Source organism: Thamnophis elegans, chromosome 1, assembly GCF_009769535.1.
Source record: "Thamnophis elegans isolate rThaEle1 chromosome 1, rThaEle1.pri, whole genome shotgun sequence".
NCBI lineage: Eukaryota > Metazoa > Chordata > Lepidosauria > Squamata > Colubridae > Thamnophis > Thamnophis elegans.
The window spans coordinates 153,127,306-153,155,181 of NC_045541.1; the positions used below are offsets into that span (position 1 = coordinate 153,127,306).

Below are 27,876 nucleotides of genomic sequence, written 5' to 3' on the forward strand. Positions count from 1 at the left end.
TGTTTTCAACAATTACTTAAGTGAAGATAGTATGGAGATGTTTTCATTATTGCCCAGTTTTGTCCTTTTTTTTCCTTCCCAAGAACCTGGTATAGATAGATGTAGATGCTTGATGGTCTAAAAAATATAACCGCAGAATATATGCTTTTCTGAGCAAATTTGCAATTGACTAATGGTGATTTTGTCAATGCCAGTTGTTTTACAATTGCCCCAAGGTACAATTCTATTACTATTATTATGTATTATATCCATTATAATTATATCATGTTATGTTGTATAATATTACAGGGTGGTAAAATAGGTTAGTTTTATATAATATCTAATTCATAATTATGTATAATTAATATCTTACATAACAGTATATAATATATTATATAATACTATATAATATACAAAATATATAATAGTATATATGGTTACATAACTGGGCTTGGAATATGTTACGGGCACATTTCTTATCTTTACTATTAGTTGATTAATCATCACAGCTATTCTTTGCATTTATTTATTTTGAGGAAGTTTTTAGTGCTTTAATGTTTTAATTGGTTTATGTTTTAGAATTGTAGGCTATCCAGAGTCACTTGGTTGAGTTGGGCAGCTATAGAAATTGAATGTATATACATAAATACAAATAGTCCTCAACTTACGATCACAACTGACCCCCAAATTTTTGTTGCTAAGTGAGACATAAATTAAGTGAATTTTGGCCCATTTTATGACCTTTTTTTGACACATTTGTTAAGTGAATCACTACAGTTGTTAAGTTAGTTACACAGTTATTAAGCTAATCTGGCTTCCCCATTGACTTCACTTGTTGGAAGGTTACAAAAGGTGATCACATGACTCCAGGACACTGCAACCATCATAAATATGAGTCAGTTGCCAAGCGTCTGAATTTTGATCATGTGGCCATGGAGATTCTGGAACATAAGTGTGAAAGATGATTTAAGTCACTTTTTTCAATGTCATTGTAACTTTAAACAGTCACTAAACAAACTGTTGTAAGTTGAGGACTACTTGTAGATAAAAATCATGACTGACTTTTTCCAGTTTCCCATTGACTTTATGCTCACTCTGACTAATTACTTATCCTGCTAGTTCAGTATAATTTTTCATCAACATCAGTCTTTATTAATACTGCTATCTTCATCCTTTGAACTGAAGACACCTAAACCTAGCCCCAGGGTTTTCTGCAAATAGCAAGCGAAACTGATTTATGATTTCAGTATTGCTGTGTTAAGATTCTGGATGGAGGTAGAATAACAATAGCACTTACATAGTGCACCATAATGCTTTACAACACTCTCTGAGTGTTTGGCAATATTGCCTATTGCCCCCCAACAGTCTGGGTTCCAGTGGTGGGTTCCGGATCCCATCGCAACCGGTACGCTGCAATGGAGCCAGGCGTCCACCACGTGCATGCGCGCTGCACACACATGCGCACCCACTGCCCTGCGACACTTCAGTTGCTTGGCAGAGTGTCACGCAGGCACCATATGCTGCATACGTGTATGCAAATGGCCCAGTTGGGTCAAATACAGGTGAAGAATGTGGGCAGGCGGGTGGGCCCTCCAAAGGATCATCCTGGAATGGTTCCTGCTGCTCACAGCAGGCACTGGTACGCCAGTGGTGGGATTCAAATAATTTAACAACCGGTTCTCTGCCCTAATGGCCAGCTGGGTAGTTGTGGCTCGGTGGTCATGTAACCGTGTGGGCTCGGTGGTCATGTAACCGTGTGACTCAATGTCACTCAGGTCGATGTCACTGCCTCTGTTTCTGTAAGCAGGGCAATAAAGATTAGGCTAGAAACAACACCAGAATGCTTCCTTCCTGCCTTCCTTACAGGATTAGCCCTGTAAAGTGGAAAACAACAAAATAAGATTTCTTCCAACAACTGGTTCTCCAAACTGCTTAGAAAGTTAACAACCGGTTCTCCCGAATAGGTGCAAACTGGCTGAATCCCACCACTGCGGTACGCCCATAACGGGGCATATCGGCTGGAACCCACCACTGCTGGGTCCTCATTTTACTGATGTCAGAAGGATGGAAGGCTGAGTCATCTTGATCAAACTCCAGGCTATGGGCAGAGTTTGCCTGCAATACGACATTTTAACCAGCCAACCACTAGGGTGTCAATGTTTTCCACATGACTGAAAAGTCTGTTCTTGGAATCATTCAACCTTAATTTGTCCCCAAATCCTAAAGAAAAGCAATAATTTACTTCTATTGGCATTCTGAACAAAGAACAGTTACATGATCATTTTACTTCTAAGAGTTGTCCCTTAGATAGCTCAAAGGTGCGCACTTTGACAAGGATACTAGCATTAATTTCTGAGGCTTCCTTCCCCTCACTTAAAGTTACCCTTGTCAAGGAGAGGAAATTTAAGGTAGCAATGGAACCTTAACTTTTTAGCTGATCGCATTAGAAGCATTGCTTGCACTGCTTTGTCAGTGTAAGCCTAGATTTGTAAAGGATTTGTGTTTCTATGACCCATTTTAGTAAAAATCCAGGAAGGATATTAAAGCTGATATCATTGTGTACGTGAGACAAAGGAACTCATTGTATTTGTTACATTTCAAAATAGCTGTGATGGGTTTTTTATGTTTTCTTTTGCATGTAAATTTTTAAAAAGGGCTTTAGAAATGCTAAGGCACTTTACCATGCACATTGCAATCAGCCTTACAAGCCATAAAATATTTGTTAAAATATACATAAAAAGGAAAGAAACAGCAGTTGACTGACCAAATCACTTTAACCGTTTTGATTTCCTTCCTTATTGGGATTCTAAAAATAACAATTCTTCCTCTTTTTTTTTATCATTCAAATGTTTTATTTTCATTTTTTCATTTTCATTTCATACAGTCACGTATATACTGTGCATGATAGGGGCCATATAACATTGAGCAATAAACACAGCCATCCTTGTACTCCCCAAAATACAAAACCAATATACCACTTCAACCCTCCATACACCCTTTCTTTCTGCCCCCTCCAACTTTCCTTTCTCCCTTCCAACATTCCCCTCTCCTACTTCCCCTCCCCCTCTATCACTCCTTTCTCCCCCTCCCTTCCATCTCACCCTCCTTCCGATCCGCTCTCCCACCCTCTCTACCCCTCCCTCTTCTTTCCCTCTACTCTCCCCTTCGGTGTATTTCTACTATCTATTGATATACTCAGCTTCTTATTTTTATACTAAAATTTAAAAAAGCAACAGTATACAAGTGCAATCATGTTACTTTAAAATCTGGCACATACTATATTTCCCCCCTCCCCCCTCCCCCCTAAGACCCCACCTCCCTTCCCCCCTCCCGACTTCCCAGAGCCCGTACACGGTATAGCTTTTTATCAAACACAGTCTAAGATGTATTAAAACCAAGAAAGTTAGGGGAAAAAAATAATAAAGAAAAAGAAAAAGGGAAAAGAAAAAAGAAAGAGAAGAAAAAAAGTCAGCAAAATCTCTGCGTTGAACTCAGCTTCTTACCATTACACAAACTTTAAACAGTTTACATTGTTCCTAATCTTAATTGTTTGATTACCTGCAGGATTTCCCCAGAAGTTATTTATTGATTCAGCTTTTGCCTGTACTCTTCTCTAACTAGGGGCCTTATCTCTTTATCTAAGTATCTGTCTGTTTCTAAACCCTTAATTTTGTCCCCTTTGTGCCTCCTTCCTCTATAACACAATTTGGATACATTTCAAATTTTTCTTTTGGTATCCTCTTCCAACTCTTATCGTTTTTGCCCTTGTTTGTGTATGTATGTATGTATGTATGTATGTATGTATATATATATAGGAAGGTCACACTTCCACTCTCTGTCATTAGGCTCGTCACAAGAGACCATCCAGACAGAAACCCAATATTTTTTACTGTTGCCTTTTTTGTTACATTTGTTATATTTATGCTGATAAATAAATAAAGGGAGACTAGTATAGATCTGTTTCAAGCTATTTAGCTCTCATCACAGGTTCGATTCCCAAACTTGGGTATGGCTAGCTGATGAGAGCTAAATAGCTTGAAATAGATATATACTAGTCTCCCTTTATTTATTTATCAGCATAAATATAACATATATATATTTGTATTCATCAGTACTCCTCTCATATATGCTTTACTTACATGTCCTACAAATTCCCTGAATATACCCTTATTCATATTCAGAACAAAGTATTCAGATAGCAATTTTTTACGATCATTAATATACTTTTCATATCAAAATAAACTCCCATTCAACCTCCAAGACTTTCTTGCCTGCACTACCTTTCCCAATTCCGTCCAGACTAGGCTATGATCCAAGAGAACCCTCGCCGCAATCTTTGTCTTCTTCACCCTAGAAGATAAATCATTAGGGTTAGGGTTCCTCTTACTTACTTCCTCTTAAAGTATTCTGCAAATATATATATACTTTCTTTTGAAAACAGGCAACAGCATTTCATTTTTAAAGTGTGCCAGTGTGCTCACAGTAAAAAGAGGGAGGGAGGGAGGGAGGGAGAGAGAGAGAGAGAGAGAGAGAGAGAGAGAGAGAGAGAGAGAATAAAGATTCTCTGATCTTATCAAATCCAGGCTGTGTCTACTTTTGATGGCAGCTGAGCTTCTCTTTTAAATTCATAGAGATAAGGAATGGTTTTTCTTTTTAAATAAAGGGGACGCACTGGCTCAGTGGCTAAGATGCTGACCTTGTTTACCAGAAAAGTCGGCAGTTCATCGTGACCTGCCAAATGCGCACACGACAAAAGCACGCCGACGAAACCATAGCAAGAAAACCGCAACGTCATACACGCGCCCACAACGCGCTGACAAAACCGCGCCCACAAAAGCGCAATTTAAGGTAAGGTAATGGAAGTGCGATATAAGGTAAGGTAAGGGAAGTGCGATTTAAGGTAAGGGAAGGGAAGTGCGATTTAAGTTAAGGTAAGGGTTAGGTTTAGGGTTGGGTTTAGGGTGAGGTTCAGGGTTAGGTTTAGGGTTAGGTTTAGGGTTGGGTTTAGGGTTGGGTTTAGGGTGAGGTTCAGGGTTAGGTTTAGGGTTAGGTTTAGGGTTAGGTTCAGGGTTAGGGTTAGGATTAGGGTTAGGGTTATTACTTGTTCGTTGAAGGTGCGCTTTTGTTGGCACACTTCTGCGCTCATTCATTGGCGCAATTTTGAACTCACGGTTTTCTCACCGCGGTTACATTGGTCGCACTTTTGTTGAGCGCACATTTGTCGGTGAACCCAGTGCCGTGTAACAGCATGAGCCCCTGTTACTTCTCCAGCTTCTGCCAACCTAACAGTTCGAAAGCACGTAAAAAATGCAAGTAAGTAAAAAATAGGGACCATCTTTGGTAACCATTCCGTGCACCTTTAACGTTCAGTCATGCCGCCCAGATGACCACAGAGACATCTTCGGACAGCGCTGGCTCTTCGGCTTTGAAACGGAGATGAGCACTGCCCCCTAGAGTCAGGAACAACTAGCACATGTGTTTGTGGGGAACCTTTACCTTATTCTTTTTTTAAATATTGAGGAGTGTGTCCCTTAAGACATTATCTCTGTTAAAGCTGGGGAAATTTGAAGCAAACAAAAGCTTTAGCTATAACCCAAATGGACAAGCTTACTTCTTGTTTGCTACTGTCTCTTCTCTCCTTCACATAATGCATTAGAAGCACTTTCCCACTCTCATTGCTTTCTCTTCCTAAACTTTCACATGGAATTTTAAAGTATTCCTTGATCACTTCTGCTGACTTGAAATGCTGAGAACAAGAAAAAAAAAACAGTGCCACACCTTCGAGTTGTCTACAGATGCTGCAATGGCAAAAATCATCTCCCTTCATCTCCACAACAAAGGAAGGAAGGAAGGAGGGAAGGAGGGAAGGAGGGAAAGAAGGAATTAGCCGGATATCCTCATATTGTTCCTGAGGAAAAGACCAAATTTCTATCAATATTCTTAATGCTGAAGGAGAACTGCAAAGCCTGCAAGAATATTTCTCTTCGTGGATAAGATCTTAAGATCAGGAGCCAGGAGGATGCATGAGGCAAGAGCTTCTTCTGGTGGGGAAATGCCAGTGCAAAGAAAGACAGACTCACCCTGCCATCACAGCAGTTTCAACTCTGCTACAGCTGAGCAAGGAATAAATCAAGTCAGCCCTCCAACACTGCTGATGTTGTGGAATACAGAGGTCCAGAACTGCTTTCAAATTGAAATGGAATGAAAGTGCCCTTGATTAAAATATGGTTGGCTAACTTGTGGCTCAATATGCTGTATGAATCCAGAGTATGTGCCTAGTGTGTTATATGATCCTAACAATTGAGTTAATTTAGTAACCAGTAGTTCATATATCAACAAGGTACACAGCTTCCCCCCCACACACACATTTTGAAATCTTATTTTCTTTCTCTTTCCTCTCGATTTGCCCAATCTTTTTGCCTAATAGCTTGTTGCAAAAGGACAGGTCAGCTTTGCCACAGGCCAAAATGGCTACCTTCCGAAAGCCTTGGTTGCTATAGTAAGGTTTCAAGTTGTAAGTTGATTGCCCTTAGGGTGGATGGATTTCTCTCTTTCTGGTAGGTGCATTCCTTAAGCCAGATAAAGTCTACCCTTTTGTCTGTGAAAACATTGCTTGGGTGTTAATTGTTCCAACAAGTAGCATCATAGCATGTTGCTCAGAGATGGTATTCAGCATCAGAACCAGTAGCTGAAATTTTGAGTCATTCGGAGAACCAGTAAATACCATCTCTGACTAGCCCCACCCCCATCTATCCTCTGCCTGCCCAGCTGATTGGGAGAAAATGGGGATTTTGTAGTAACTAACCCTGGAATAGGGAGGGCATGGAGATTTTACAGTATCCTTCCCCTTTCATGGCCACCAAGCCACACCACACCCACAGAACCAGTAGTAAAAAAATGTGAATCCCACCACTGATGTTGCAGTATGTGTGTCCTTATAGCAAGAAAGTCAGCAGAATTTGCAATGCAAACATAATACCATACATCAAGGCAGAGTTATACATTTGAGAGAAGTATATTATTAGATTAGGGGGGGGTTGTGCACAACTTAGATGTATTCAAGATGGAATGCAAGCATCCCTACCTGTCTTGGCAGTACATATGAAAGGGATCCAAGTTTCTTTGATTATCACAAACTATTCACAGGCCAGCATGTGATACAGCTGCTAAAACAGACAACACAATCTCAGGAGCATAAATATCATGGGAAGTAATTGTTTCACTCCCTTATGCCCTGCTTAGATCCCATATGAAATACCAATGTCTAGTTCTGGGCAACATGGTTCAAAGTGGACGGTGACAATTCAGAGTGAATACAGAGGAGAGTGAAGATTTGGAAATCTTAGGAGCAAACCAAATATCATTGTAATGTCATTCAGGAGAACTTGCCCAGGAGGACAATCTGCTTTAAAAGTCCAAGTTGGATTACAGCCTGTTTGGATAAAAAGATAAACAGATTTACCTTACACACAAGATAACTTCCTTGTTCAATTAGTATAATGTGGCTTTTTTTGTGCCAATAAGATAAGTTCAGTTTGCATACCCTTAATTGCTAGCTGAATGCAGAATGTCCAAAGTTCACTGAAGGTACTCTAATTGCAAGGGAATGCGATTCAGCTGAAAGAAATACCTTCATTTAATGTGTAAACTCAGCTACTGATTGCCACAATCAGGCAGCATATCATAATTGAATCAAATGTAGATTTAAAAAAAAAAGGAATTCAATTTTTTGATTTCCTATCTTTGATTTCCAGCAATCTTTGTACAATAGATTTCTGTCACATGATTTTCTACTTCAAAGGTTAGAAATGTTTTATTCTACGGGCTGCCAGAACTGAAGAGGTATCTCTACCTGGTTCTCTCTTTCCTTCCTCTTCCTCCTTCCCTTCCTCCTTCATCTCTTTCTGGTCTCTGTCTCTCACCACCTTGCCCTGTTGCAGTGTCTTTCCACTCAGGGGTGGGTTGCTGCTGGCGTTATTGCCGTTCGGTGCATGCACAATTTGCATGCATGCCTGATGTGTGCTCTGCGCGCGTGCGCAGTTGCCTATAAATAGATTTGTGCAGATTAAAAATGCCAAAAAACCATGCCACGGCGGCTGGAGAACCGGTTTAGGACCATGGCAAGCCTGCTGTCCCTACTGGTTTGGCAACCCAGTTGCAATTTCCACTACTGGTTCACCCGAACTGGTACGAACCAGTAGCTACCCACCTCTCTTTCTACTACTGCTTTCTTCCCTATTGAGAAAAAAAATATTTCTTTCTTTACTTGTCCATCTCTAGCACTGCCAATTCTATTGAATAAATGGTTTTAGAGTATTTAAAGTATACTATTTCCATCCCTTAGCAGCCACTTGCATTTGAGAGATTCTGCCTTGTGGGAGGGAAGGAGGCAGTGACGTCACTGTGGCTTCAGGTTAATGAAGGGGAATGAAATAATTACACATAATAATGATGTGTATGTTCCTATTGCATCCTAAGATTGTATTGGCCTTTTTAGCAGCTGTGTCACGTGCTGGCCTATGAATAATTTGTAGAATGCTTGGATCCCTTTTATATGTGCTGCCAAGACAGGCAGAGATGCTTGCATTCTGTCCTGACTACATCTTAGTTGTGCACAAATCCCCATGATTTAATGTAGGTAGTCCTCAACATGATCACAATTGAGCCCAAAAGTTCTGTTGCTAAATGAAAGATTTGCTAAGTGAATTTTGCCCCATTTCGTGACTTTTCTTGCCACAGTTGTAAAATGAATCACTGCAGTTGTTAAGAGAGTTATGAAATGAATCCGGCTTCGCCATTGACTTGGCCTGTCAGAAGATCGCAAAAGACGTGACCCCCACACACTGCAACATCATAAATATGAGTCAGTTGTCAAGCATTTGAATTTTGATCACATGATGCTGTGCCGTTGTAACTTTGAATGGTCACTAAATGAACTGTTATAAGTTGAGGACTACCTGTCATATATTTGTCTCAAATGTACAACTCTGCCTTGATGTATGGCATTACGTTTGCATTGTGAACCCAGAAGAACTCTGCTGATTTTCTGGCTATAAGCACACATACAACATACACACATATAGCAACATGCTATGATGATACTTGTTGGAATAATTAAGCAGCATACCGGTGCATACTGTGAGTCACAGACACCGTTCCAGTACAGTGCTGCAGACCCACCCGCCCGCTCTCTTTACCCCTATTTGAGCTGACCAGGGGCATTTGGACATGGAGTGTACAGCGCCTGCGTGACGCTCCTCTGAGCAGGTGGAGCATTGCAGGGCGGTCATTTGCATGTGTGCACAGTGGTTGTGCGCAGCGTGTATGCACGTGGTGGACGCCCGACCCCATCACAGCGTACCAGTTGCGACAGTATCCAGAACCCACCACTGAGCCACTTGTATCTGAGAGAATCTGCCTTGAGGGAGGGAAGCAATGAACTCAATGTGGCTTCAGGTTAATGAAGGGCCTGTCTCCTCAAAATGCTGCAATTTATTTAACAAAACATGGCTATAGTAAATCATGGCTTTGCACGACAGTAGAACTGTATCAAGATGAGTTTTGAAATCTTAATAGTACTGATGACGTTACCTAGTTTGCTAATGAAATGTCAGCAAGAAAACAACCAAGCTCAGAGCAGAGCACCAAGGACCTTACAATTCAACCCCGGGTTAGAAATATTCTATTCTATCAAAATCATGGTAGTCTACTTAAGAATTTGTAAAGCAATGAAATCATTTTAAAAATTAGAGAAAGGGAAATGCTTTTAGAGATAAAAATATCCAGAGTGTAGTTTTGTATTTGCAAAGAAGCCACAGACAGGAAGTCATGCTGAACGTTTGCCTTGACTAAAGGAGGAAGTCATATGCACAAAGCAGCAAGTGTTAGGCTGGGTTTTTAACTGGGGCCATGATGCTTACGTTCCTTGAATGTCACCTTCAGCAACAATTAGACAAAGCTGTGAGGAATGATAGACGCTGTATAACAACTGGGCTAATCTCTTGGGCAAGGGAACTGAGCATTTTTAGAAACCAAGAATGGAACCTAATACATTTGAAAGTGACTGAGCTTCTAGAATCAATTAGCAACGGTAGCACTTGGAAACTGCTTGACCGCATTTGAGACCCAGTAAGAAGTAAGGTACTTGTGGGATGTTTGGTGTTAAATGTTATAATAATTTGATCAACCTTCACACATTTCATTAAGCAGAGGTGGGTTCCTACCAGTTCGGACCAGTTCGGTAGGTAATAACTCAGCCTGCCAGGCCCCGAACTGGTTCTTTCAGCGGTGCCGTAGGTAGAGCCCCGTTCTTTTTTGCTTCTGTGCATGCCCAGAAGCATTTTTTTAGTACTGTGCATGCCTGCATAGAGGGCATCAAATGCACATGTGAACGTGCATGTAGTGCATCCCTGAACGAACTGGCAGTAGCAGCAGCTGGAATCCCCCCTTGCCATTAAGCCATGGTTTGCTGAATATGGGTAGACCACAACTGACCTCAAAATTTATGTTGTTAAGTGAGAATTTTTTTAAGTTTGTCCCATTTTATGACCTTTCTTGCCACACCGCTTAAGTGAATCATTGCAGATGTTAAGTTAATAACATGGTGGTTCAGTTGACTTCGCTTGTCAGGTTGCAAAGGGGGATCACATGATCCTGGGACACTGCAGGTGTCGTAAAACTGAACCACTTGCCAAGTATCCGAATGTAAATCACGTGACCATGGAGATGCTACAATGGTCATAACTGCAAAAAATATTCATAAGTTGTTTTTCCCGCTGCCACTGTAACTTCAAAAGGTCACTAAACAAACTGTTGTAAGTCAAGGACTACCTGTACATCATAAGAAGTTATTTATATATTAGCAACACCTAGATAATCTTATCTGGACTCAAAAGCTAAATGGGTTAATATTTGAATAGGAACTATTAGGAAATTCTAAGGCTCTCAGCCAAGAAAGTATTTGAAGAAAGGAGTGGCAAACTATGTGTTTACCATCACCATAAAAACTGAGTGGCTACTTCTGTGCATGGGATTTGCCAGACTAGACAAGGAAGAACAAACATGTGTGAGACGACATCCTTTATTTATTTGCTTCCTTAAAAGCATTTACAGTATATCATGTTCCAATCCAAGCTTAAAACTGGGCAGCTCTCAATCTAAAGTTAAAACAATCTATAAAAATTATTAAAACTATAAAACTAACAAGCTAAAATATTTAAACATGAAACACAACAAGGGCCTGGCGCCAAGTCATACTTTTAATGTACAATTATCGAATCTTATCCCAGTGCTTGAAGGGAAAGTCAGATATTCTTCATAGCTCTATGGAAGTCTAAGAGGGCAGAAACCTGCCAAACCTCAAGAGCAGAGTGTTCCATAGGGCAGGGGACCACTTATTTGTTCCCATCAGATGGCAAAATTTAGGGGAAAGGGCTTGGAGTGTTTTCATCTTTTCTGACCTGGCGGAAGATTACCACACAAAATGCCATGACAACAGGACAAAAGTTCATCAAAGTGACATTTGAGTGATGGCATCATTACATGTGGATTTTTATTTAGAACAGAACAGAACAGAACAGAACAGAATAGAATAGAATAGAATAGAATAACAGAGTTGGAAGGGACCTTGGAGGTCTTCTAGTCCAATCCCCTGCTTAGGCAGGAAACCCTACACCACTTCAGACAAATGGTTATCCAACATCTTCTTAAAAACTTCCAGTGTTGGAGCATTCCCAACTTCTGGAGGCAAAGTATTCCACTGATTAATTGTTCTAATTTGTCAGGAAATTTCTCCTTAGTTCTAAGGACTAAGGCTTCTCTCCTTGATTAGTTTCCACCCATTGCTTCTTGTCCTGCCTTCAGGTGCTTTGGACAAGTTTGACTTCCTCTTCTTTGTGGCAACTTCTGAGATATTGGAACACTACTAACATGTCTCGCCTAGTCTTTCTTTTCATTAAACTAGACAAACCCAGTTCCTGCAACCGTTCTTCATATGTTTTAGTCTCCAGTCCTCTAATCATCTTTGTTGCTCTTATTTGCACTTTTTCTAGAGTCTCATCATCTTTTTTACATTCGTGGAGACCAAAACTGAATGCAGTATTCCAAGTGTGGCTATCACTTTCATGCCATCATTGTTTGCTACTGCTATATCCAGGTATTCACCAGGCATTAAGTTCAATTGAAATGTCTTATTTTTATATTAGACAAGAAGCCAAAATCAAAATAATCACATATTGGCTTAGCAGGATACACAAACCTGACCTATATGTGGGCCCTGAGGTAGAAAAGAGAGAAAGAAATTGTATGGCAACTATGTTGTGTTGTAACTGAAGCTTCAGAGAGCCCTATTTAATCAAATTATAAGATACTGACTAGACCAGTAGCAAACATGATGTGGCAAATATCTTTTTACACTCCTAGACCTTGTAATGTTTGCAGAGAGAGAGAGAGGGAGGGAGAGAGATATGCTATCTAAACCTAGTACCTCTATGTCAGTTTAAAACTTAAGCTTGATCATTATTGTTTATCATTTTCAGGCCTGATCTGTTGATTACTACTTTGGCAAAATCTGTTACAACATAATTCTGATGGCTAAGGAAACATAGCTACTGCTGACAAAAGGACTGTTTCTTGATAGGCTGCTACATTTATCCTTTAACTTTGAAGTAGATGACTCATATGCATTAGGAATTGGGAATGAAAGCATTCTCCAATTAGAAACTAGCTTTTGAGGAGCCTCCTGGTGACTCTCAAATCGTTCATCTTGTCTCTCAATCAGTCAATCACAGTCTGAAAGGGATTAATTCTGGAGAGATTTTGGGCTGCTTCTTAGTGTTATTTTTTTCCTTTTCCAATAATCTCAAAGGCTCAAAGTATGTTACAGGATTTTCAGGATTTTTGTAATTAATATGATACATGTGGTACTTTAGTGAATATTCAAAAACATTCCATATATGCTGTTAATTGTAATTTGCTCTTCAACAAGGTTCTCGAAGCAGCTTTTGGTTAAGAAATCCTAAAATTTCTGTATTATAAAGGATATGGTAGCATGTAGGAGACAGTGAATAATAGGTGCTTCTCTCCAGAGGCAGAAATTGCCCAGTAATTCATACACAACCACTTTAGTTATATATATTTTGAATATATACAGTATATATCTCCATACGGCATATAATAATTCATCCAAAAAAAGAGGTTTCATTTTTTTATGTGAAACCATATCCAGTGCTTAAACTGTTTTATGATTGCAGTTTTTTTATGCCTTAGCTTTTCTCCTGAGGTCTCCATGCATCCATCCCAAACCTTTCATTAAAACAGTGGTTCCCAAACTTGGCAACTTTAAGACTTGCTCTGCTGGCTGGAGAATTCTGGGAGTTGAAGTCCACAAGTCTTAAAGTTGCCAAGTTTGGGAACCACTGCATTAAAACAATGAAAGAATCACTGATTGTGCAACTGGACCAGTGGTGGGTTTCAAAAATTGTTCGAACCTACTCTGTGGGTGTGGCCTCCTTTGTGGGAGTGGCTTGCCACCCATGTGACTGGATGGGAGTGGCTTGCCGCCCATGTGACCGGATATGAAGATGCCGACGACACTTGTCAGAACCACCTTAAATTACCTCACACACAGCACTGGCATGCATAAGTGTTGTGTATTCAGATACATTGAAAAGGGCCAGCAACCACTCTGCTGAGCCCTAATTGGCCTAGGGGCATTAGAAGCTGTTGCTGACCTCCACAATGGTGCTGAACTAATTTTAACCACTGAGCCCATTTGCATGGCTCATGAATACTTAATACCCCTTCCCCCCAGTTCTGCGCATGCTCCGCGGGTGGAGCATGCGTAGTCTTGTAAATAGGCGGGGCGGTGCCGGACCCGCCCCGACCTTCGCAGTTCCACCAGAGTCGTCGGCGGAGGAGGACCTCCTTGTCGTAGCTCCTCCCGGAAGGGGGTGTAGCTCCAAGGCACGCCTTCTCGAGAAGGCCCAGAAGGCGGGCTCAACGGCAATGGTAAGCTGGGGCGTGGAGGCGTGTTCAGAGTAGTGGAGTCTCGTCCGGGAGGAGTGTCACTGGGAAGAGGTGTAGCTACAGGTGGGGCCTGTTCTGCGGCGGCTTGAGTGTTCAGTTGGTGTCCCCTGCAGGGGGCGCTCGGGTAGGCCGGGCCTGGTGTGGTGAAGGCCCGTGGAGTCGACTCTTCGGATGGAGCTTCTGGTGATTGATAGGAGAGGCCTGGTGTGGCAAAGGCCTCAAACTGCAACCCCGGAAGGGCGGTGTTGCCTTCAGCTGGCCCCGGGCTGTCGGCCGGTGGCGGGAGGCGCCTCCTTAGTTGATCCAGGTGGCGCCTCCATTGGGATCCATCAGCCAATCCGACCCTGAAAGAACAGGGGCCTGTCAGGGCGGTTACAGTGGCCGGAACCCATTTCGTTGGTCCAGAAAATGCTCGGGCCCATACTGTGTCCCCCAATTTAAAGGAACGGGGAGGGGTAACCCCCAGGCTGCTCGGCTGATCCCCTGAATACAACGGGTGTAGCCGATCCAGGGGAGTCCGCAGACGCCGGCCCATCAAGAGCTCCGAGGGGCTTCGGTTGGTTGTAGGGCAGGGAGTGGAATGTTGGCTTAGCAGGTAAGCCGCCACTTTCTCCTGCCAGTCGCCCCGGTCCATGCGGCCCAGGGCCTCCTTTGCTGAGCGGACCGCCCGCTCCGCCCGGCCATTGCTGGCCGGGTGGTACGGGGCTATGGGCGCATGCCGGATCCCTTGCTCGGCCAGAAACTCTTGAAACGTGGTGGACATGAATTGAGGCCCATTGTCCGAAACAACGAGGTCCGGCAACCCATGTGTTGCGAATAGCCTTCTCAAGGCCCGGACCGTGCTCTCAGCTGTGGTGGAGCCCATCAGGACCAGCTCCACCCAGCGGGAGTATGCGTCCACCACTATCAAGAAATTCTGGCCGTGGAAGGGACCAGCGAAATCCAAGTGGAGGCGGGACCACGGGCCTCTCGGAGCCTCCCACTCGCGAGCAGGCCCGGCGGGGGGATTGGGCCTTGACTGTTGACACGGGGTGCAGCGGCCTACATAGGCCGCTATCTCTGAATCCAATAGGGGCCACCAGACATAGCTACGGGCTAATGCCTTCATTCGTGCTATGCCGGGGTGATCCCTATGGAGCAGGGACAGTACTTGTGGCCGAAGAGCTGTAGGGATCACCACTCGATCCCCCCAAACGAGGCACCCCCCGTGGAGGGAGAGCTCCGCTTGTCGAGTTTTAAAGGGCCGGAAGCCCTCTGCCACCTTCTCAGTTGGCCATCCCCTCAAGACCCAGGAAGCGACCTGGGAGAGGATCGGATCGGCCTTAGTGCAGGCCGCGACATCCGCGGCCGAAATGGGGAAGCCGGAAGACGCGATGGAAAGGATGGAGAGACTGGGCACCTGGGCGGTATCGGTCTCCGGCAGGGGGCAGCGGCTCAGGGCATCAGCGTGCCCTAGCTGCTTGCCCGGACGGTACTGCAGCGTGTACGAGTACGCTGCAAGGAACTCCGTCCATCTCATCATGCGGGGGGAGAGGATGGGGGGGGTCGGCTTGTCACCTGCCAGAAGCCCAAGGAACCTACTCTGTGGGTGTGGCCTCCTTTGTGGGAGTGGCTTGCCACCCATGTGACTGGATGGGAGTGGCTTGCCGCCCATGTGACCGGATATGAAGATGCCGACGACACTTGTCAGAACCACCTTAAATTACCTCACACACAGCACTGGCATGCATAAGAATAGGATGTAAACTTGTTTTTTAAAAGGCATCTTTGGTTTGCGTTAAAACAACTTCAACACACGCAATGTTCTGATTGCACCACAAACGCAGTAGTCATCCTTACCTTTCACAGAGGCACTGAGTTTTATAAATATGAGCATGATAGTGTAGAATAATCATATCCAAGGACCAGTGGTGGGTTTCAAAATTTTTTGGAACCTCTTCTCTAGGTGTGGCCTGCTTTCTGGGTCCACTGGTGGAACCTCTTCTAACTGGTTCGGTAGATTTGACAAACCGGTTCTACCGAATAGGTGCGAACTGGTAGAAACCCACCTCTGAACTGGACTGGTAGGGATTTTTTAAAATCTTTGTTCCTATTACTCATTGTTACTTGCAAAACTTTCCAATCTCAACCCTTAAAGCTTTCTTGAGAAAACTAGAAAGGAAACATTTTCAGAAAGAGAAAAAAAGAGAACAGAACCTTATCGATTTATGTCTATGCAGTTTGTTTGGGAGCAGTACAATTTGTTTATTTGAGGTCCATAAATCCAGAAATGTAGTGGGATAAAGTTTAGGAGCTGTTGGTCGGGGCATGTACCAGTAGCTTAGTTACAGCCAGATAGAGTAAGGGACTAATCAGAAAAGAGCACAGCATGATACAGCAAGAGGCGGTCTACTCAAATCTACAAGATCATAAATGTGGCTTTGATCTGTTGAGATAAATTTCCTTCTGGGTTCCGCTCCAAGTGGGGAAAAAGACACTGGAGACATGGAGGCTGCTTGGAAAGATAGTTTACTGGTGACAGGACCACATGGCTTGAGTCCTGAACAGAAAAGGTGATCACGTGCTTCAATGTTGGGTGGAGAAGAAGAGAAGAAAAGGGGCTTGCAGAGTTTTTAATAATCTGTTCGGCCCCACCTATCTGTTTCCTGTTCCTGTGTAAGCAATGTATTCTGATTGGTTGTCAGACTCCCATGGGGCCATGCAGGGGCAACTCTCTAGGCTATGTTTTGAATCCAGGTTTAGTTGAGTTCCATGTGGTGAGTGCATAAAGGCTAATTATGCCTTAATCCCATCACCCTGGAGCTGAAGGGGAGAACTCTTTATTATGTAAAGGGACTGGCTTGGACTTCTTAATGGCCCATTGACAAAGGGGGTGGGCAGGAAGCTGCAGGGAGCTACTCTGTTTTTAAAACATGTTTCTCCCTTTTCACATCCAGGGAAATGTAATATTCTGCCTTTTCAATATTTCCTAGGATATTTCATTTTTCTGGGAGAGAGCTGAGTAATAACTTCCTACAGATCTTTCAACCATAACTTTCCATTTGTTGACATTAATATATCCTGTCCTTTTTTGCAGCTCTATTTGCTTATTGGTATGCTTCAGTTTCAAAAGACTACGGTATCGTGCTCTGGAAAGAGGTCCTAAAGCAGCATCTAAAAAGTGGCTAGAAAGGCCAATTTGGGAGTGGCAATCCCTTCCACACTGCCCAGCCCCCAGATGTCGCTGGCTCTAGGATTGCCTCTTTGCCTCAGCCTGCCGAACAAGTGTCTCTTCAAATTGGAGAAGGTCATGCTGCGTCTTTAGCCTCCAAGCTGAACGCTCAGAGGTCAAGGTTTCCTGGCTGTTAATATCCATTCCCAAGGCTTTTAGATCTCTCTTGCAGATATCCTTATATCACAGCTGTGGTCTCCCTCTGGGGCGCTTTCCCTGCACTAATCCGACCATCAGCCATTCTCACGACATGCCCAAGTCAGCGTAGACGTTGCTGTTTCAATAGTCTATACATTCTAGAAATTCCAGCATGTTCCAAGACTGCGCTATTTGGAACTTTGTCATGCCAGGTGATGCTGAGAATACGTTGGAGGCAGCACATATGAAAGATGTTCAATTTTCTCTCCTGCCATGCGAAAAGGGTCCAAGATTATTTGCTATCGTAGCAATTAAAAGCATCACCAAATCAGAGGTGCAGTATTTTACGACAAAATAATTTGCCGTGGATTAGTTATCCCTGATTTGTTGGTTAACTTAAAACTGCTAAACTTTGGGGATTAATGATAAAGATCTTTTTTTTCCTATCTTGGTGGGCCACAAGAGAGAGTCTTTTGATAGCAGTTTCCACATTGTAGAGTTCCCTGCCAAGAGGTTTAGGGATTAGCCCCATTTTTATCATGTCTGCCCTTTCCACTGAGAGGGAATAAATAACATAATTTAATCACTACCTCATCTTGAATTGCCGTTTCAAGAGAACTTTTCTTATGAGTTGGAGCTACAAATTCATCAGGACGTGTTGAAATACAATTTTGTGTGTAGATGGAAGATCAACCCACACTCGCTGCACAAAGCTTCATAGTTAAATCAAACCAGTTCCACCAATATTCCAAATATATTGCAATTGGTTTATCGGTTATATGTCATCAAGTTGAGGTTGCCTCTTAAAAATATATGGGTAGATTCTCTCCATGAATAACTTGGTCATAATCTGGTATTTCCTGTCTTCCAACACTCTAACCAGTGCAACTGAATCTGTCTACCTTGTTATGCTGGTCCTCTTATCTTTCCTTCCAAATTTCCCTGCATCAGAACCTCCTCCAAAGATCTGGGTCTTCGAATAACATATCCAAAGCAGAATCATTTTAATTTGGTCATTTGTGCCTAATGTGGGGTCTTGGATTGCTTTGTTCAATGAGCCACCTGCTTTTTGATTTTGATATCCACTAAATTATCAATTGCTTATCACAGAAAACATCAGTTAGATCTTAATACAAAAGCAGAGTTGGAAGGGATCTTGGAGGTCTTCTAGTCTAGGCAGGAAACCCTATACCATTTCAGACAAATAACTATCCAACATCTTCTTAAAGACTTCCGGTGTTGGGGCATTCACAACTTCTGGAGGCAAGCTGTTCCACCGATTAATTGTTCTAACTGTCAGAAAATTTCTCCTCAGTTCTAGGTTGCTTCTTGTTCTACCCTCAGGTGCCTTGGAGAATAGTTTGACTCCCTCTTCTTTGTGGCAACTCCTGAGATATTGGAACACTACTATCATGTCTCCCTTAGTCATTCTTTCTATTAAACTAGACCAGGAGTGGGTTTCTTGCCCCGTTCCAACCGGTTCGGTTGAAACGGGGCCGGCGGCGTCCTTGTGCACGCGTGCGGCATGCGTGCACACACGCGCAGCGCACGCATGCGTACTAGCATCTGTGCAATGCTCCAGCTGCTCCTGGAGGATCGCGCAGGCACTGTATGCATCCTGCCATGCGTGGAAGCGCAGAACTCGTCAAAACCGGGTAAGGAGCATGGGCGCGCGGGCGGGCCCTTCGCCGTTCCTGGAAGTTACTTACTTCCGGGTTCGCCGACCAACCGGTTCACAGGGACCGCCGCGAACCGGTTGAAACCCACCCCTGAACTAGACATACCCAGTTCCTGCAAATGTTCTTCATATGTTTTAGTCTCCAGTCCCCTAATCATGGCCGTGCAGTCAGGGCAGGCCGGGGAGGCAAGGCCTCACCACTGTCATCATGAAAAGAAAAAAAAATTAAAAGGAAAAAGGCTAAGGTACTTGCTGCCAGAGTCACAGTGGATGACTCTGCTTAGTGCTTAACTGCAGGAGGAGGCGAGAGAAACACATGCCTCCTTTACTCTATCTTTATGATCACTTGAGCAGAGTTAAGCAAGGGTTAAAAGGCGAAAAATTCCTTATGCAAAGGAGGCATATGGTTCTCTCACCTCCTGTAGAGGGCATTTTTAGAGGCTTTTGAGTTCTCTGGGAGCAACTAGCTCAGTCTGACCTCAGAGCTCTTGCCTTTCTCCTTTTACATTTTTTTTCTTTTCATGATGGCAGGCAAGAGCAGAGTTGAAATCCTCTCTGAAACAGCTGGAAAAGGTCTGTGTGTGGGGAGGGGGGAGGAATTCAAAAAGTTTGATTGCATGCAGAGCCACGCTGCCTTTTCACACACACACACACACACGCACACACACACACACACACACACACACACCTGGATAAAAGTATATAAGCCCAGCTTCACTGATTACAAGTTTGAAAAGGCAACGTGGCTCCACCTGCAATCAAAGGCTGGGATCGGAAGGCAGCAGGGGAAGGGGGGTATGGCAGAGGATCTGCTTTCAAGCCATTGGAAAATATATCCAATCCAACTTCTGTGTTTGTGTTTGTTTGAGAGTGAGTGAGTGGGAGAGGGATCCAACTTCTCTGTGTTCGTGTGTGTTTGAGAGAGGGGGGAGAGAGGGAGAGAGGGAGAAAGGAGCAGGAGGGAGAAGAAAAAGAATGAAGGAAAACTTATTTTGCAAGTGGGGAAAATGCTGTCGCTTTAAATCAGAACTGAGCATGCCTGGCTGTGGAATTCTGGGAGTTGAAATCCACAAGTCTAAAAAAAACGCTGCCTCACCAGCCATAAAGCTCACCACACGTCACTGCCCCTAATCATCTTTATTGCTCTTCTCTGCACTCTTTCTAGAGTCTCCACATCTTTTCTACATCATGGTGACCAAAACTGAATGCAGTATTCCAAGTGTGGCCTTACCAAGGCATTATAAAGTGGTATGAGCACTTCATGTGATCTTGATTCTATCCCTATGTTTATGCAGCCTAGAACTGTGTTGGCTTTTTTGGCAGCTGCTGCACATTGCTGGCTCATATTTAAATGGTTGTCCACTAGGACTCCAAGATCCCTCTCACAATTACTACTATTGAGCAAGGTACCACCTATACTGTACCTGTACATTTCGTTTTTGTTGCCTAAATGTAGAACCTTACTCTTTTTACCATTGAATTTCATTTTATTAGAGAGTGCCCAATGTTCAAGTTTGTCAAGAGCCTTCTGTATCTTTAGCCTATCTTCTGGAGTGTTGGCTATTCCTGCCAGCTTGGTGTCATCTGCAAATTTGATGAGTTTTCCATTACAGAGATGCCGATCACTTCTGGAGAAGAAATTGCAAACCTGAAAACAGCTTTGGTCAGACCAGAGTTGACAACCATGACAGAATGAACAGCTGGAAAATAGACCAGAACTTTGGTATTCTTCTCCAGATGAAAAGAGAACTTGGAATTGCCTACATGTGCTCGAGACAGTTGTTCCTCATAAAGAGACCACTAAGCAATGGGTTAGAGGTCTAGGAAATAAGGGATGACATCTTTGTCCAAACCATAATTGGCACTTTTATAGATACAGGAATTCACATACTTCCTTTCTTAATTATTTTTTGGAAATTGCTTATTAGCTGTTTTTCAGGGCATCATGTTATACTACATTGGGCAGGCTTCCTTCAATCCTTATCAAAATAAACAGAAATTTAAGGACTTAAAATAGTTTGGTGGAATAAACAGCAAAAAGGTGACTTAAACATTAATTTTGGAAAGTTACAAATGGACTAAAATAGATTTAAAATTTATTTATTTTTGAAAGAAGATTTTGAAAATAATTATAAGAATACTTCCTGTGGAAAAATGCTGCTGTTTTGAATACTTAAAATATTTTAGACATGTAAGATGTTGATGCTTTGATACTAGAAGGAACCAGAAAAAACTAAAGGTTATAATTAAGGAGAAGATTTAATCTTATTAATACAGAATGAGGCTAAATAATGTATTGAAGGATAGTCATGAATAAGATCCACCAGATAATTTTGGAACCATATGCCATTACAAAAAGATTGAGTTTAGAAAATATTAAAGAGGAGAAAATTTTACCAGATAGGTCTGAGACTGATTTGAAAGTGAATTTAAACATTACAGTCTAATGATCTGGAACCAGAAGTTACCCTGCATCTACAAATGAAACTGGCTGATATTTTAACCAAAAAAAGAAGAAGAATGAGCAGGATAACTTTCTTATATTAGAGTTTAATAAGTATTTTTTAACTTATTTAAGTTTTGAAGAATTTTGTGAGAACAGACAAAGAAAATATGACAAGAAATCGAGTTTTGGGATTGTCAAAAGTAAAAGGAAGGAATATAAAGTTGGTTTATTTGATCAAGGTTAAAATAGGTATGTTATTGTTTATGGTAGCCCTTAATGACCATGACTGAACTTTAAAGTTTGGCTTTCAAAATGTTGTTTATAGAAAATAGAAGTGGAAGAGATCATTTGTTGTAATTTAAGAATCAGTAAATTATTAAAACAAACCCTGGTGGCACAGTGGTTAAGGTGCAATATTGAGACAAACTCTGCCCACAGCCTGGAGTTTGATCCTGGTGTAGCTCATGGTTGACTCAGCCTTCCATCCTTCCAAGGTTGGCAAAATGAGGACCTAGATAGTTGGGGATAATAACCTGATATTGCAAACCACCCAGAGAGTAAAGCACTATGGGGCAGTATATAAGTGCTATTGCTAAATTTAGGTCTTCAGGAGCGTCTGGCAAAGGGCAACGGCTGAGGGCATCGGCGTGAGCGATCTGCTTCCCTGGTCGGTGCAGTAGCAGGTAGTCGTAGGAGGCGAGGAACACAGACCATCGTGTCATTCGGGGAGACAGCACCTGCGGGGCCGGGCGGTCGCCGGCAAGCAATCCCAGCAAAGGCTTGTGGTCAGTGACAATTTGGAAGGGGCGGCCGTACAAATAGTGATGGAAACGCCGCACCCCGGCCACAATAGCGAGGGCCTCTTTATCAATTTGTGCGTAGTTGCGCTCAGAAGCAGAGAGAGTGCGGGAAAAATAGGCAACCGGCACCTCTGCTCCACTAGGCAACTGGTGGGAAAGAACGGCGCCCACCCCGTAGGGTGAAGCGTCGCAGGCGAGCACTAAAGGTAAGTGCTCGCTGTATTGAACAAGGACGTCGTTGGAGATCAGGAGATGTTTCACAGCCCGGAACGCGGACGCCTCCCGCCGGCCCCAGACCCAGGCAGCCCCCGAGTCTAGGAGACGGTGGAGTGGCTCCGCGACGGAGGCTTTATGCGGCAGGAAGACCGCATAGAAATTGAGGAGGCCTAAAAAGGCCTGTAATTCAGCTCTATTAGTAGGTGCAGGGGCCTCAAGGATGGCTTTGGTCTTGGCAGCAGTGGGGTGGATGCCATTGCCATCAATGAGAAACCCCAGGAACTCTATCTGGGACACCGCAACCTGGCATTTGTCTCTCTTAACCTTCAGGCCCACTTTTTGGAATTTTTGGAGAACCATGCGCAAACGGGCCATGAGTTCATCCATGGTGGTGGCTGACACAAGGACGTCGTCAAAATAGGGGACGACGCCTTGGAGTCCTTGGAGCAACCGCTCCATCAAGCTTTGAAAAAGTCCAGGGGCGATGCTCACCCCAAACTGCAGTCTGCGGCAACGGAATGCGCCCCGGTGCGTGATGATTGTCTGCGCCTCAGCTGCTTCGTCGTCCACGACCAGTTGTTGATACGCCTGTGCAAGGTCGAGTTTTGCAAAAATTGACCCCTCGCCCAGAGTGTGTAGGAGGTGCTGGACCACTGGCACTGGGTACGCATTTGAAGGCAGGGCACGGTTGATCGAGCAGCGGTAGTCTGCGCAGATCCTCACGCTGCCGTCCGGCTTAATCGGCAGCACGATGGGTGTTTCCCATCGTGCATGATCCACTGGCTCGAGGACGCCCTGAGCTACGAGTTTGTCCAGCTCGGCGTCCACCTTCGGCTTGAGTGCAATTGGAACTCGGCGTGGCTTCATTCGCACCGGCTGCACTGATGGGTCGAGGTTGAAAGAAACAGGCGTTCCTGTGTATTTGCCTAAGGTGCCATCGAAGACAGCTGGGAATTCGTTGACCAAGCAGTCGAGTGCAGTTGCGCCGAGGTGGTGGATTCCGCTGACTTGCAGACCTAGGGACTGGAACCAGTCGAGACCTAGAAGGCTGGGCAGTCGTCCCTCGACTATGATGAGGGGTAGCCGGCCGTCAAACCTCTTGAACTGCACTCTGACTTTCCGGGTGCCAATTACTGGAATCAGGTTGCCCTGATAGTCCCTTAATGTTAAATGACAGTCTTGTAATTGGCGTTTGGACAGCTGAGGCAAGAGACGTTTGATTGTGCTCCAAGACACTATGGACGTTGCGGAACCGGTGTCGAGCTCCATCTCACAGGGCTTCCCTTCTATCGTCACAGCTAGTTGGATCTTCTTTTGCAGAAGGTGGCAAGAGAGGTCGTGGTTAGAGTTTCGGAGGATTGCATGGCAGTCCGTTCTAGCTTTCTTGGTTCGATATGGCCGAGACCCCTCGGTTTGGGACTCTGGAGAGGACATGGGCTGCGCTGCCCGGCACACCCTAGCGATGTGGCCCTTTCGTCCACACTGCTGGCAGAGGGCTTGTCTAAATCTGCACTCAGCTCTTTCGTGATTGCCTCCGCAACCACTACATGCAGATTTAGAGTTGCCCTTCCGCCGATGCCAGCTCTTTCTGTTCGCCTCCTCAAGGCGGTTAATGTCCTCATCCTGGGTTTCCGCATCGGAATCTTCACTTTCTGAGTCTGGTGAACCGGCCACAGTGTTAAAAGCGTTGGCAGCCTGCGTGGAAGTGGCAGTCCGGGCCTTTGCGATGGTAGCTAGGGAAGCCTCAGCCATCTCGGACGCCCGAACTTCATCAAGGGCGGTTTGAAACGAAAGATCTGTTTTAGTCAGTAACCGCTTTTGAAGCTTGAGGTCTCGGAGGCCACACACTAGGCGGTCGAGGAGAGCTTCATCTAGGTCTCGGAACTCACAGTGCAGGGCGGCCGAGCGTAGTGCAGCAACGTAGGCGCTGACGGACTCCCCCTCAGCCTGGCTCCGCTGATGGAAGGCGTGCCTGCGGGCTATCTTGGACGGCGACGGGGCATAATGGCTTGTCAACTTTGCCAGCAGCACGGGCCATGGGACGGCCTTAATAGGCTCCGGAGCTGTAAGAGCCCTGGCAGTATGAAAAACGTCTTTGCCACAGACGGACAGGAAAAATGCGCATTTCCGCTCGTCCGTCAACTCGGTGAGGTCGTGAGCGACCAAAAAACACTCGAACCGAGCCGTGTAAGACTCCCATGTCTCAGAGCCATAGCTGAATGGCGCGAAATTTAACGTGGCCATTCCTGTCAGAGCCAGCGACGTCTCGTCGCAATAGAATTAAGTGCGGTTCTAGTGACTCAGCGAGTGACTTCAGCAGTAAGTGACTTCAGCTTCTCGCACCTCAGTTTGGCAATCCCATCCTCGTCGCCAGTGGTGTGTACCAAAGACCTGTGGGTAGCCAGGAAGGACTGAGGCGGAGACAGGAATAAAGGCTAACAAGTTTATTCCCTCAAAAGAACAAGCTAACAGTTCAGAACCGGCTTAGAACAAGAATGCCGCGGCTGCTCGTTGGACATCTCCCTATTTATACAGGAGCTGTCAAACGATCAGCCAATCAGGTGTCGAATTGCTTCCCGCTTAAACTCTTTGTTTTGGCGGCTGCTCAGAACATAACAGTTATGATTTATTTGTTTTTCTTTACTACATTTTTCCCTTTCTTTTCTATTATTTTTTCTTTCTGTTTTCTTCTTGTTCTTTCGTTTGTACTAATTCATATCTAGTACATTATATTAAATCGTAATGTTCCATAATATATACACAATCTGTACCGTCCAAAGGAAGCACACAGTTGTCAGCTCCAGAAATAGGCTGGTGTTGTAAACTGCACCGTGTGATTTATGGGATGTGTATTCGCTTTAATATTGTGATTATCAACTTTGGTGGGTTTTTATTAGACGCCTTAGAGACGCGTCATCAGACGGAACACCTGAGCGCCACCATCCCCCCGATCTTTCCCCCCTCCGCAAGCTCGCGCACGCCCTGCGGTTTATGTCTGGCGTGCGCGCCCCCGCGCAGCGGACTCCTCGGACAGGGATTAATTGCGCGTGCGCGCGCTCCCCCAGCTCAGTAAGAGCAGCAGCCACAGGCGCAGGCGGGACTTAACATGGAATTGGTGCTGCGCGGAGCAGCGACGAGCAGGGAGAGGCTGCGTGGGGATGTTAGGCGGGACGGCCGCCGGGTCGATTGACTGGGCGCCCGATTGACGCCGCCTTTTTTTCGGAAGATCGTGATTTCCCATCCGGAGCTATTCTTTGCCCGCTCCGTCAGCTCCGCTTCCCTCTTTGCTGGAGGTGAACCCGTTCTCAGGAGCTTCGCGTCCCAACGGGTTAACTTAACCCGCCCTCCTCCTCCTCCTCCTCTCCTGGGTCTTTCTGGGCTGCGATTCAGCTTCAGTTCGTGATTTTCTTCCCCTTCGCTTTCTCCTCCCTATCCCGAAGCTCCTCCTCTTCTGCCCCATATACTAACTCCCGTTGTTTCTCCCCCCTCCCTCTTCCCTTCTTCCAGCCAGCAAGGTTGCTGTCCTTCCCAGCGTGCCTTATGAAGTCATACCTGCCTTAGCTCCCTCCCTGCGCGCCCACAGGTCCGGTGCCTGTGCCATCTGCTGAAGCGGCTCCCCTTGGTTTTTGCAAGCCGTTTCTCACTTTAAAAAACAACAACAACCACCTCCGCTGTGCTGAAAAGAGAAAATTGCCCTGAACTACTTCCAGATCTCTTTCACTGCTTTGGGTTTGTTTTGTATTTTTTCTTCCCCCATCCTGGATTTCGGATTTACTTCCTTGAGATGCCCTCTGACAGAAGAACTGGTATGTCTCTGCTCCATCGCTTGATTTGTTACCTGCAGGATGCCGAGAAAGTTGCCCGTTTCCAAAAACTATGCGGCGTGGAAGCACTTCCAGACTGGAGGTCTGTCTCCTTTGCTCAGACGGTGGACGCAGAGCACCCCTTGGCCAACGGGAATTGCGCCGCTGCCAAGACCCAGGGTGATAGTGACAGGCGATGCGTGTCCCCGGGCTCTTCCAACGCGGAGGAGAAACATGACGAGAGCCACTCAAATGGTTTGAAGAATGGGATGGTTTCTGAAGACACCTGTGGAGTGGAATCGCAGCCAGCATCCCTGGAGAAGCGGAAGAAATGGGCCTCAAAAAGCCATCCTCGCCGCAACTCTCTAACTGGAGAATCCATATTGCAGAAGTTCAGAATCCATAATTTTTTCCTTTATTACCTCTTCAGCTTTGGCACAGAACTGGGCAATGAACTTTTCTACATCATATTTTTCCCCTTCTGCGTCTGGAATGTGGATCCTTGGCTGGGCAGGAGACTCATCATCATTTGGGTTTGGATCATGTATTTCGGCCAGTGCACCAAAGATGTTATTCGTTGGCCGAGGCCTGCTTCTCCCCCAGTAGTGAAGCTGGAGGTGTTCTACAATTCTGAATATAGCATGCCCTCAACTCATGCCATGGCAGGCACGGCCATTCCTGTCTCCTTATTTCTACTCAGTTACGGACGGTGGCAGGTAAGGACACGGTTTAGTTTAATATTGAGATATTTCATGTTTGTTTGTGGCTGGTGAAACAATTTCCTGAATATATGAAACACCAATTTTACTTTTCTAATCCATTCTAAAATGAAAAGTATCTCTTCCCAGGTAAATGCAAAGCTAGGAACTTTGGAACATTTTAATCTGAGCCTTAGCAGCATGAAAATTAGCCTTAAAGCCAGGTGATATAGGCCACACCTGAATTTGAAAATAAAAAAATACGGTAGATTTATTTTCTGTTCTCTTAGTTGGAATTTTGAAGTAATTTCTACATTACTTAATTGGTTTAGATATTTGTCACAATTTACAGAGATCAGTAAAGCATTCCAGAATTTCTCCTATCTTAGATAATTTTCTTTAGTTTAGAAGAATTCTAGTAAACTAATATATGTTCTAATATATATAAGGCCCAAAATCAAAAACATTGATTTTTTTTTGAAAATCTTGAAACCTAGTATTAAATTCCTGTATCAAAACAGAAAGCAAGGCTGCATATTTTTCACAGGATTGTGTTTTGTCAATGTATCAAAATGTATAAAATTATTTGCCATAACTTGAGCTAGCCATAATTTAACTTTCATTTTGAATGCTCTTATTGTTTGTAACAGCAAGTTGATTTTCACTTTAAAAACACATGTTTAAATCATTTAAAGGAGTGGTCAAATCCACCATAAATGCTATATCCGTGAGCCATTTTTTAGTTTCAAATTCTGACAGAAAGTTTGATTCCATAAATGACTTGATTTTATTTTGCAAATTATAAAAACTTAAATATTTTACCCCAACCTAGCTATCTTACTTCAGAACAGTCAATTATATCCCCATAACCAGTGCCCATAC

At 44.1% G+C, this 27,876-nt stretch overlaps 2 protein-coding genes across 2 annotated transcripts in view; one reads left to right on the top strand and one right to left on the bottom strand.

Annotated features, from left to right (window-relative positions):
* Nucleotides 1-14,677: 14,677 nt before the first annotated feature.
* LOC116506295 (uncharacterized protein K02A2.6-like) lies at nt 14,678-24,737 on the bottom strand (the record flags this gene model as incomplete). Its single annotated transcript, XM_032213963.1, has 2 exons — nt 22,117-24,737; nt 14,678-15,287 (listed from the first exon to the last, which is right to left on the bottom strand). Coding segments are annotated over exons 1-2 (3,231 nt in total), but the record flags the coding sequence as incomplete, so codon positions are not given.
* An 833-nt stretch (nt 24,738-25,570) lies between these two features.
* Nucleotides 25,571-27,876, top strand: part of SGPP1 (sphingosine-1-phosphate phosphatase 1) — a 28,757-nt gene continuing 26,451 nt past the window's right edge. Inside the window, exon 1 of the mRNA XM_032235521.1 lies at nt 25,571-27,012. Within this exon, the coding sequence (XP_032091412.1) occupies nt 26,278-27,012 (735 nt within the window). The 5' untranslated portion in view covers nt 25,571-26,277. The remainder of the gene's footprint in view (nt 27,013-27,876) is intronic.